Source organism: Engystomops pustulosus, chromosome 1 (genome assembly GCF_040894005.1).
Source record: "Engystomops pustulosus chromosome 1, aEngPut4.maternal, whole genome shotgun sequence".
Lineage (NCBI taxonomy): Eukaryota > Metazoa > Chordata > Amphibia > Anura > Leptodactylidae > Engystomops > Engystomops pustulosus.
Genome location: NC_092411.1, coordinates 191,482,978 through 191,495,364, shown reverse-complemented (window position 1 = coordinate 191,495,364; position 12,387 = coordinate 191,482,978). Strand labels below are relative to the sequence as shown.

General features: G+C 41.2%; 1 protein-coding gene across 1 annotated transcript; it reads right to left on the bottom strand.

The window, feature by feature from the left end:
* Positions 1 to 603: 603 nt before the first annotated feature.
* COPS4 (COP9 signalosome subunit 4) lies at positions 604 to 10,620 on the bottom strand. The gene is made up of 10 exons (XM_072116304.1): positions 10,462 to 10,620; positions 9,139 to 9,218; positions 6,264 to 6,415; positions 6,068 to 6,171; positions 5,832 to 5,985; positions 5,291 to 5,441; positions 4,421 to 4,591; positions 4,101 to 4,216; positions 3,844 to 3,928; positions 604 to 948 (listed from the first exon to the last, which is right to left on the bottom strand). The coding sequence occupies exons 1-10, from the start codon at positions 10,533 to 10,535 to the stop codon at positions 815 to 817; spliced, it is 1,221 nt and encodes a 406-aa protein (XP_071972405.1). The 5' UTR covers positions 10,536 to 10,620; the 3' UTR covers positions 604 to 814.
* Positions 10,621 to 12,387: the final 1,767 nt, after the last annotated feature.

Sequence of the window (12,387 nt, the reverse complement as noted above, 5' to 3'; positions counted from 1 at the left end):
TTTCAGCGTCACAATTTCTTCTGTTTTTAGACATGAAAAACAAACTTATAGATTACAAACAAATCCTATGTAGTCAAGTCTGCTGTTCCAGGTAGAGCCCCAGAAAAAAATTCTATTCTACAGATGACACTCATTTACATAGGAAATACCAATAGCCTGACAGATACTGGATACCAAAATCAACAACAACGATTGCTTGGGAAAAGTGGAAGCGAGACAAACTTCTACCTGCACCAGACCACTGTCTGAATACACAGGAGTGTGGCCCCTTAGTAACCATCACCTACAACTCTCCCAATAAATCCCACACCTCATTTATAGTGAGATATATATATTTATATTATATATTATTAGAACATGTTTATCATTTTGCAACCTTCAAATAAACCTTTCAAATTTTTTGTACACTCAAAAAATCCTATTCAATAATAAAAAAAATATTGAGTCCACTGCAAAGGCTTGTAGAACTTTCTAAGGTGCATCAAATCCTGCCACACATGACAAATCTGGCACAAAAATAGAAGAAAACTGACAAAATTGACTTAAAATGTCCCTATTGACAAGTGTCTAAAATAACTTAAAATAAAAAATCTAAAGAGAGGCTGGGCAAAGAAATGGCCTTTATTTCAGGTGCATGCACTTGTATTACATACACATTCTCTGGTGTTCAGTTCTAGGATTGTGACATCCAATAATTGTTGAAGGAAATACATCATGAAACTTATCATGAAAGTCCTCTAAGTGCATGTTATTAACCAGGTATTCTGTATATTCCTAAACACAAAAAAAACCAAAACAAAAATAAAAAAAATCCTCACTGGGCCATCTGGGCCTCCATGGCCTGGGCTGTCCACTCAGGTGCCGTCGAACTGATCTTTTCCAGCAGGTTATTTACTTGGAAACACAGTGACTGGATCTGTTTGTCCCAAGTAGGTAAGGCTTCACGCGCTGTAGAAGAAAACCCAAAATAAATCGAATTGGATTTCAAGAAACAAATACGGTATATAAAAGTTCTATGTAGGGTTCTCTGGTCAAAAGGTTGGGTTTTTTTTGGTTTTTTTTTGGTTTTTTTACAGCAAAGTACAATATTATTTCTTTTACTTTGCATATTTTGGTCACATTTGTGCCGTATGTCATTATAAATGGGTCTGATTTGGTTGAAGAGGTATCAGATTACTAGCAGGAATAATTTTTGGAGCAAAGAAAACAGTTTTGTCAGCCCCCTCCATGCTCCTGTACTAAACAATGCATATTAACCCCTTAACGACCTGGCCATTTTTCCATTTCCATTTTTTCACTCCCCACCTTCAAAAATCTATAACTTTTTTATTTTTACACATAAAAAAAACTCTGAGGGCTCGTTTTCTGCGCAACAAATTGCACTTCATAGTGATGATATTTAAAGAGGACCTGTCACCCATAATTTTGGGCACTAGGAGATGCTTACTAAAGTAAGCAGCTCCTAGTGCTTGAACAAACGTGGCAGTGTTAGAGTGATAGCGTTAGAGTAATCATCGGACCGCTTGCTCCGTAGGGTGGCAGTGCGCGTCATGCGGCAGTCACAGCCCCTAACCACACCCCAGCCCCACCCCCTCATGAATACATCGGACAGATTTGCGAGCTGTCCGACGATTACATTGTACCCCGCCGCAGTGTTAGATAGCGTTACCGGAGGTTTCCGGTAATGCTATCGCTCTAACACTTGGCGTTTGTTCAAGCACTAGGAGCTGCTCTTAGTTGCGAAATTTTGGGTGACAGGTCCTCTTTATTTCATGGCATGTACTGGAAGGGGGAAAAAAAATTCTAAATGCAGTGAAAAAAACATATGTACACCGTTTTCTTGTGGGTTTGGATTTTACGGCTTTCACTGTGCGCCCCAAAAGACATGTCTACTTTATTCTTTGGGTCGGTGCAATCACGTGGATACCAAATTTGTATAGGTTTTATAATGTTTTCATACATTTACAGAAATTAAAACCTCCCGTGCAAAAAATGTTTTTTTGGTTTGTCATCTTCTGGCACTAATAATTTTTTCATACTTCCGTGTACGGAGCTGTGGGTGGTGTCATTTTCTGCAACTTTTGATGATGTTTTCAATACTACAAATTTTAGGACTGTACAACCTTTTGATCACTTTGATTTTTTAAATATTTTTCAAAATGGCAAAAAAGTGCCATTTGAACTCTGGGCGCTATTTTCCGTTACGGGCTTGACCGCAGTGAAAAATATTATTATATTTTGATAGATTAGGTATTGCCTCTTCCAAAAATGCCCAATGTGTTTGTTTTCTACTGTTTATTTATATCAGTGATTTGAATTTTTATTTTTAACTTTTTTTTTTAATTTTTACTTTCACTATTTTTCAGACTCCCTAGGGTACTTTAACCCTAGGTTGTCTGATCGGTCCTACCATATACTGCCATATTACAGTATGGCAGTATATGGGGACTTTTCACCTGATTCATTAAAATGTGCAAATCGCACATGGGAATGAATGGGTTAAAACGACGCGGCCTCGGGTCTTCGGAAGACTCAAGGCTGTCATGGTGACTGTTCGCCGCTCCCCGGGTAGTGACGATCATCACCAAGATCTTTTTGAAGCCAACAGCAGCTTTGCCCGTGGCAATCGATAACACCAGCGGCGATTGGTGCTAGCAATATGCAGCAAAGACTTACTGACTATGGAGAGGGCTCAGCCCATGAGCCCTCTCCATGCACAGGGAAGGTGTTACAGCAAACCTGTCATCAGGAAGGTAATTTTTTTTGTAAGATGCTGACAGGTTCCAATAGCCAATGCTATGCTAATTTTATAAATTCCTTTGTCAGTTTTCTGAATCATTTCAGCCGTTTATATAAGTTTAATTGACATTATCTAGTTCCCTGCCAGTGGCATGTGGCGAGTCCCAGGACTGGGGAGTGGCAGCTGTAGACTAGGTCAGTTTCCTTCTCAACACTCATGCAGGTCCCTCTCCACTTCCTGTCATGTGCATTGAGCAGACAGTGGGAGAAAATGAATGCATGAGGACAGGCACACAGACGGACACACACATGGGGAGATTTATTATTGGGCAGGATTTTGAGCAGCTGTATACATGTTAGACTGGCAGGTTTCAGACAGTTGGATTTATAGTGCGGCGTTTGTGCAGTGTTAAATGCCTTCTGATGCGAGTATCAGCTGTGTGTGCTCCATGCGAATAGACTGCACCAGTCACACGTATGTTTAACATCTGCTCAATTTCTGCCTTTTTGCACGGAAAATTCTCAGATACCTCAAACATAAAATTGAGCAAAAACTTCCACCCGTAGTTTTTCACCCACATACACCACCTCCTATGTGGTGTAGTTTTGCGATAAAATTTGCGTTCTTTTGAAAATTCTCAGTTGATAAATGTGGTGTTGCACACTCTGTGGTGCATTTTTTCGTATTGTGAGACTTTAGAGTTGCGTTTTTTCCTCACTAAAAAACTCGCAAAAACAATGTTTGCGCAAAAATTTGCGACAATTATACGCCGAGAAGCTACATAAATCTCCCCCACAGACTGAATCTTTCCCCTCCCCATGGGAGCCAGGTAATGTGAATTAAACTTATATAAAACTACTGAAACGATTCAAAATGCTGACAAAGGCCCTTTTGAAGTCAGCATAGCATAGGCTATTGTCACCTGTCACCTACTAAAATTGACATTCCTGGTCGCCTTAATACCTCTGCTTCACAGCAGCCAGACCTGAAGCATCCACTGTTAAAAGATAACTTGCGGCCACTGCCACAGCTCTTGCGAATTCTATCAAGAGCCTAGCTTTTTTTCTTCCACTTTGTTAAACCAAATCAGCTGAATCACTTACTCTCAAAGTGAACAATGCTGTCAATCTGATCGATGAATCCATTCATTCGGCCCTCTGTGATCATCTGAGATGCTATCTTTTCTGCCTACACAATACAGAACATAGTGAATTAGAAACACACTTTATACATCAAATATGCACATTATTTTACACAAATTATAGGCAGATTTGTGCTGTGCATTTTTTTTGCAAATATTCCACGTTTTTCCTTTTCAATCTATGCAAAATACAATACAATCCAGATAACAGCTATTTACCTTGGCAGCTGGAATTTCTAGCAATGCTCCAAGCTCCTCAAATGTTATATTGTTGTATAGTTTGCTTGCCGACAGCAAGTTATGCTCTATAACTGCTCTATCCAAAATACTTGAACCTAAAAAAAAAAAAAAAAAAAAAAAAAAAAAAAAAGAAAGACATGAAAATGACTTATGGAACTGACGCCCGCTTTATTTGAGGATAACCATTGATGAGACAAATTCATCATTTACCATATGAGCTTCTTCCATACTGATGGTGGCTTTCATCTTTTACCATATTCTACAAAACTCTGACACTGTGACCCCTACTATAATCTTACCATCACCAGTAGTTGCTTTCTGATGTGGCATAAGCATAGCCGCAAACTCTTGCAGTTGGTTTCCTCGGATGATTCTGTCAAGATACATCTTTTCCAGAATCCCATAGGCAGCAAGCTGTTGGCATCTTTCATCTTTAAATAGTGTTGCCAACATACGAGAACGTTGCTGTCCTATAAATAATATGACAAAAGAAACTTCTATAAAAGAAAGACCTAGCTGCTGCCATTATTTTGGTGATCAAAATATAAATACAGTGAAACATCTGTAGACCCTACAACAGTGGTGGCGAACCTATGGCACGGGTGCCAGAGGTGGCACTCAGACATTTCTGTGGGCACTCAGACCATCACCCCAGGACAAAGTTCACCAGACAGGAACAAATCCACCAAATCTTTCTGCAGTCCCAGGCAACTTAAGAGATGTTGCTCTCAGCGCTATTTTTAAGTGATACTTCATTGGCTGTTTGAAACTGCTTGAAAAGTGGCTGCATTATCTTTTTGAGGTCCCCCTGCTGGACCCTTCATTTTTCTCTACAGTGAGACCCTGAAGAGAAGCTACAATGAGAGTCTGAATTTGCACTCTCTTTCAACTGTATTGGTGGCCTCAGGGGCTGATACGCTTGAAAGATGTTGAAGAACAGGTAACAATAAGTTACTGCTTAAAATGCCATATTGGCACTTCACGGTACATAAGGGGATTTATATTGTAGCTTGGGCACTCGGTCTCTAAAAGGTTCGCCATCACTGCCCTACAACAACCCTAAAAGACACATTTTCTTTTTATTTCAATGACCAGTGATCAGTGACCAAACTCCCCCCACTGCCCACCATATCAACAAAGGGAAAAAAAAAAAAAAAAAACAGTCTTACCTGCAGAAGCAAGGATGGTACAATGCAGGGCATGTTTAAGTGCTTCCATCCGCTCGGTTTCGTGCACTATGGTTTTGTACGACAGTTCATTGTACCTCTGTGCAGCTTCTATGAACTTCCTTCTGTAATCTAGAACCCTGGCATAGCAAACCTAGACAGAATACATGGATTAGGTGAGCGTTTCTAAACAAAGGACGTTTTAACGCTGAGGAATAAGGGAAGATGAGAAAACCCTTAAGACATTTCACCATTGAACTGAACTGTATATATTATTACTTATATCTCAGTCGACTAAAGTTTAGAGTTTTGCAGCAGATTCCCCAAATCAGATGAAGTTTCTTATTTTGGTTTTTATGGCCAAATTTGCAACATAGTATAATGCAAGTAAGAAGGGTAAACATTTTTTTTTTGTAATTTGTTATAAAGCACAAACTAAAGGCAAGAAGGGCAGGAACCTGTTCAATCTCCAAATGTTCAACTGTTGACCACTGCATACTGTATAAATAAAATGTGCCGAGTATGCGCCATACTACTCCATTACCTTGTAGTGGATTTGCAGCTGCTCATTAGTGGACTCATTCTGTAGTAAAGATGCTCGGTTGATGTATGCCTCTGCTTGTACTGGGTCATCATCTTCCAAATATAGGCGTGCAATCTTCAAGTAGGTTTCCAATTTATAGTCAACATTGTACTGTCTGCCAGCAAAGCACAATATATTCAGACAACGAGGAACATTACATACATGGATTAAATAAACCAGATCTCTAATATTCTTACTTCTGTCCCGTCTCCAATGGTATGCCGACTAACACTTGTGCCGCATTCCTCCAGTCTTCCTCTTTTTCATAAATGGATGCTAAATGCTGTCTTATTGATGCAACCTACAAGTACACATTGCCATCAGATTCAACCTTCTGCACTTCAGCTGCCCACTGTCATTTTATGATACAGTACATTCAGAGTAGCATCTTACCTGCTCTTCAAAAGAGATGACTCGAGGCTGGATCTTTTCAAGGGTGAAGTGATAAATCTCCTTGGCAATACCATCAGGCAGGCTTGGAAGATGTGTGCAAAAGTCTGTAAGCAGCTGGCGAGAAATCACTAGGCTGACATTCTCATTCACCACTGAAAATGTGATAACATTCAAATTAACTTATCTCCATAGTAAGATAGAAGAAACAAGTACAATACATTCTGCAAATGAATTACCATTTCGAGGGAAGCTGTCAGAAATTAACCTACCAAACCATTACCAGGACATCAGTTATTGTGAAGGGAGTATTCTTTGGCGGACGGAGCTTGACTTCAGCACTGATCTTCAATCATGTGACTTTTTACAACTCAGCTTATCAGTTTAAAGTAGTGGGGAAACTACTTTTGGAAAGATTCCCCATCCCTGCAGCAGCTGCATCAAGTTCAGAGGCTACTGGGGCCAACCCATAGGCAGCAGACGAATGGCACAGAGCTTGATTGTTGCCGGAGAGGTACCAGAGGAACGCATAGAGGAGGGTCTGTAGAGGCTACTGGGAGCGTGGAGTAGCCTTCTCCCCTGGAGCAGTCTGAGGCTACTCCACGCCCCCACTAGCTTCTGAAATTTATTTTCATATTTAAGAATCAAAACTTTATTTTTGCAGCAGCTACATTAAAGAATTAGTGAGAAAACTGGGAATCTACCATGGGGAATCTTTTCCAAAAGTAAGTTCCCCATGGTAGATTTCCTTTAAAGTTTATTTTCTAAATGATGCCTCCATGATGGACTATAAATGTAACATGATGTTCAATGTGTTAACCTGCTTTATACGAGTCTGTTGCATCATGATTTACCCGTCTGCTGTAATGAATATAATAGACCACTACCAAACATCTAAAACACACTATACATGTGGTGCCACTGTCAGCATGTGCTCAGGTTTAAGGGTATTTATGACCGCCATATTTTTGGCCTATTTCTGATGGTTTATGTGCTCATTCCCTCTGCTCTGGACCTGCGAGTCCTAATAGAATTAATCGTACCATAAGACTCACTTTTTAGCAAGAAAAAAAAAATCTTTCTTAAAAGTGCCTGAGTCTAACAGTCTGAAGTTCAGGAGTATTCAGCACTGCCAGACCCTCCTAACCGCTGAAATGGAGATTAGGTGATGTGCTGACATAACGCTTCACCCAATCTCCTAGAGGGGAGAGCCTCCGCACTCCCTCTCCCCAGTGTCCAGGACCTGGACTGATCACATGCTTACTACATCATTCAAGGTCCTCATGCAGAGTAGAGGGATGCAGCAGAGAACTGGCACAGAGTAATAAGAAGAGGTGGTTGTTCCCATGTGTGTGCGTGTATAGTACTGCAGAGCGTGTTCCCATTTCTGCTCTTGTGCGTGTATAGTACTGCAGAGCGTGTTCCCATTTCTGCTCTTGTGCGTGTATAGTACTGCAGAGCGTGTTCCCATTTCTGCTCTTGTGCGTGTATAGTACTGCAGAGCGTGTTCCCATTTCTGCTCTTGTGCGTGTATAGTACTGCAGAGCGTGTTCCCATTTCTGCTCTTGTGCGTGTATAGTACTGCAGAGCGTGTTCCCATTTCTGCTCTTGTGCGTGTATAGTACTGCAGAGCGTGTTCCCATTTCTGCTCTTGTGCGTGTATAGTACTGCAGAGCGTGTTCCCATTTCTGCTCTTGTGCGTGTATAGTACTGCAGAGCGTGTTCCCATTTCTGCTCTTGTGCGTGTATAGTACTGCAGAGCGTGTTCCCATTTCTGCTCTTGTGCGTGTATAGTACTGCAGAGCGTGTTCCCATTTCTGCTCTTGTGCGTGTATAGTACTGCAGAGCGTGTTCCCATTTCTGCTCTTGTGCGTGTATAGTACTGCAGAGCGTGTTCCCATTTCTGCTCTTGTGCGTGTATAGTACTGCAGAGCGTGTTCCCATTTCTGCTCTTGTGCGTGTATAGTACTGCAGAGCGTGTTCCCATTTCTGCTCTTGTGCGTGTATAGTACTGCAGAGCGTGTTCCCATTTCTGCTCTTGTGCGTGTATAGTACTGCAGAGCGTGTTCCCATTTCTGCTCTTGTGCGTGTATAGTACTGCAGAGCGTGTTCCCATTTCTGCTCTTGTGCGTGTATAGTACTGCAGAGCGTGTTCCCATTTCTGCTCTTGTGCGTGTATAGTACTGCAGAGCGTGTTCCCATTTCTGCTCTTGTGCGTGTATAGTACTGCAGAGCGTGTTCCCATTTCTGCTCTTGTGCGTGTATAGTACTGCAGAGCGTGTTCCCATTTCTGCTCTTGTGCGTGTATAGTACTGCAGAGCGTGTTCCCATTTCTGCTCTTGTGCGTGTATAGTACTGCAGAGCGTGTTCCCATTTCTGCTCTTGTGCGTGTATAGTACTGCAGAGCGTGTTCCCATTTCTGCTCTTGTGCGTGTATAGTACTGCAGAGCGTGTTCCCATTTCTGCTCTTGTGCGAGTATAGCAGGGCTGTGTGTGCGCCAACGAACGAATGGATGTAGCAGGGCTGTGTGTGCGCCAATGAACGAATGGATGTAGCAGGGCTGTGTGTGCCAATGTATAAATGTAGCAGAATTGTGTGTGCTGTGCGACTTACAGGAATATTTTAATTGATATAAAATATATTTTTACTTTTTTGGAAGACTACATCTGGGGTGCTTCTTATAGTAAGAAGAGTCTTATAGTCTGACGGTACATCGGGTGATTCATTCTTCTATATTTATGTACTTTACAACCTGATGCATGGCTATATTTGGTTTTGCGTTCAGTGAAAAATTTTATAATTACAAACTCAACATAAGACACACAATACATGTGGTGCAATAGTTTACAATATGCTGTTTTACTGTATAAATCTTACTTGCTTCCACAAAGGCTTTGAGAGCTTCAAGCTGCTCTGCCCCAACAAGCTGAAGGGCTTTCTCTAAAATCTGACGATACCTAGAAAAATAAGAAAGAATAACTAATGTCATTCACACATATGTACAAACAGAATTCTGGAAGACTTACAAGATGAGGGAGGATGGGGGGAGCACATGTGCTTAGTAATCCTATTCCTAAGATCTCTGTACTTGGATGACATTTTAGATGTGGTTTCCAAAAAATTATCTTATTTTGTGCATCACTCTGGTGAATAAAACATAACAACCTCAAAATACCAAGAACCTACGCTCAGCAGAGGCCGGTGATGTATGCAATGCTTTGCATCTGTCCCCGATAGACTATTATGGCCTTTGCTGAGAATATACATTGTGCAGCAGGTTGTAAAGACGTAGCTTGCTGCATCTTTCCATCAAATTTTCCTCCTGGATGTGAGATGTACAGTGCAGTCCGACACAAAACAGGAAGCATCCATCTTTCTGCATATGTTTATGGATATTCGTGGAGTGTACTTTTTTCAGTCAAAAGTCATATAAGAGTTTGCTATTGTTATTTATACTATTGCACCGTTTTACATCTAATACATTTTTTTTTAAAAATTGAAGAGCGGAATGAAATAAAACCCACTAATTCTGCAATTCCGCATGGTCTGTACAGGAAATATGAACTTTATTCTGCAGATCTGGAGGACTGAATTGGACACAGAAAAGCTACATTTACATTAGTATCAGAGGTTCTGTCAAAAATCCTGGGTCATTATTGTCTGAAAACATGCTGAACACCCTAATGGAACCAGATGGACCCCATTATAGGAATACACATTTTATTATGCATCTTATCTGCTGGGTATAATCAGGGCATATTTTAACCCTTAACAGGGTTGTTCATTCCACAGGATAGGAGATAACTTGCTGAACAGCAGGCCCCCAAAAGATCAGAGAAAAGGGCATGTTGTACCCAAACTGTGAGATCAGCTGCTCTGTTTATTTGGGGCACAACAGATCCCATCCTCATTGAGCAAGTAATCCCCAGGATAGAGGAAAGTTTAATGTGGCTGAACAACCCCTCGAGGTGTAAATTAGCATATGTCCCTGCAACGACAGCAAGCAGAGATCTTAAACGTGAGAAGTGAAACAGAGCAGTAGTATCTGTCATACTGACTTCCTACAATGTGATCTCCAAAACTCATCTCATAGACACAGCACAGTCCTGACTATACCACAGCACAGCTACACGCCGTGCACAGGAGCCGGCACACAGCAGTCCTCCTCCCTGCACACAGTCGCACACACTTTGCACTCACTTCCCAGCCAGGTCCTTGTGAGAACCACTGGAGCTCATCAGCTGGGTGAGATCCTGTCTCACAGATGCCGCCATCTTGATGGGTGTAAGCCACTTGACATGCGAATGACGTCATACCATCGCGACCTATATCCCAGGATGCTTGAAGATGTTATCAGCCAGATCTACGGAGCCCCGGGAGTTCAATCTGAAATATTTGTGTGATGCTTCCCTCTGCTGGACACTCTAAGAATAGCACATTAAGTAAGTGATGGAAATGATGGACCTGTTTCAAGACTTACAGAACTGTGTGAATGAAAAAAGTGTTTTTGTTACACATAGAAACAACAATTACAGAACTCTTAAAAAGTAAGGCTGCACTGATGGTTTCTATAAATAACAACGAGCTGTTATCCAGGGTGTCTAATAATAATAATAATAATAATTCCTTTATTCATATAGTGCCAACCTCGGTCTTTGCTTAACCCTATTCAGTCTCTAACTTCACTAATACTGCCTTTCCACTTTCAGACCATAACCTTCTCTCCTTTACTGTTAATGGTTCCTCTCCTTTACAGAACCTGTCCACCTATCTCATTTACCAGAACCCACGTGCCATTAATACCCACCGTCTCACAGAAACTGTAATGAATATAGTGCAAAAATGGCATATACTGCAATACAGTTGTAGTGCAGCATATGATAGGAACGATCAGACCATCTAGGGGTAAAGTATCCTAGAGGGTCTAAAAAACAGTTAAAAAACTGCTAAAAAACTAAAATTTCAAATCACCCCCCTTTCCCTAAAATTGATATAAAACATAACAAACAGCAAAATTACAAACAGGTATCGCCTCGTTTCAAAATGCCCAATCTATCAAAATATAAAAAAGGTTATTGGCAGCTGTGAACCCCATAACGTGAAATAGCACCCAAATGTCCAAAGCTATACCTTTATACCATTTTACATCACATCACAAATGTTATAAAAAGTGATCAAACGGTTGCACAGTCGGCAAAATGGAAGCAATGAAAACATCAGCTCATTTCGCAAAAAAATTTTTGTATGTAAAAAGTATGAAAAAGTTATTACGGTCAGAAGATGGCAAAACCATGAGGGGGTGACACAAGAGCTTACAGTCTATGAGGATGAGGGGTGACACAAGAGCTTACAGTCTATGAGGATGAGGGGTGACACAAGAGCTTACAGTCTATGAGGATGAGGGGGTGACACAAGAGCTTACAGTGTATGAGGATAAGGGGGTGACACAAGAGCTTACAGTCTATGAGGATGAGGGGTGACACAAGAGCTTACAGTCTATGAGGATGAGGGGTGACACAAGAGCTTACAGTCTATGAGGATGAGGGGGGAAACAAGAGTTTACAGTCTATGAGGATGAGGGGGAAACAAGAGTTTACAGTCTATGAGGATGAGTAGGTGACACAAGAGCTTACAGTCTATGAGGGTGAGGGGCGACACAAGAGCTTACAGTCTATGAGGATGAAGAGGTGACACAAGAGCTTACAGTCTATGAGGATGAGGGGGGAAACAAGAGCTTACAGTCTATGAGGATGAGGGTGTGACACAAGAGCTTACAGTCTATGATGATGAGGAGGTGACACAAGCATACCTCCCACCATTTGTGAAAGGGAATGAGGGTGATCCCCCTAAGCCACACCCCCAATCACTCCCTGCCCACGCCCCAAATTTTAGCCATATTATAATAATAAAAATTATCTCATTAAAAATAAATAAATATCCTCATTGGAATTTGAACCTAGAACCTGCAGTGTCCATGAACAATAATGACACTGCGCCCCAACCAACTGAGCTATAACCTCTGTGATTATCAAGGATTAGAATTTTGGTAACTAAGAACTATGACGACTGTTACACTGTGACACAGGTTTAATGCCTTGGTATATAGGGAGGGATCTTCTCAGAGAT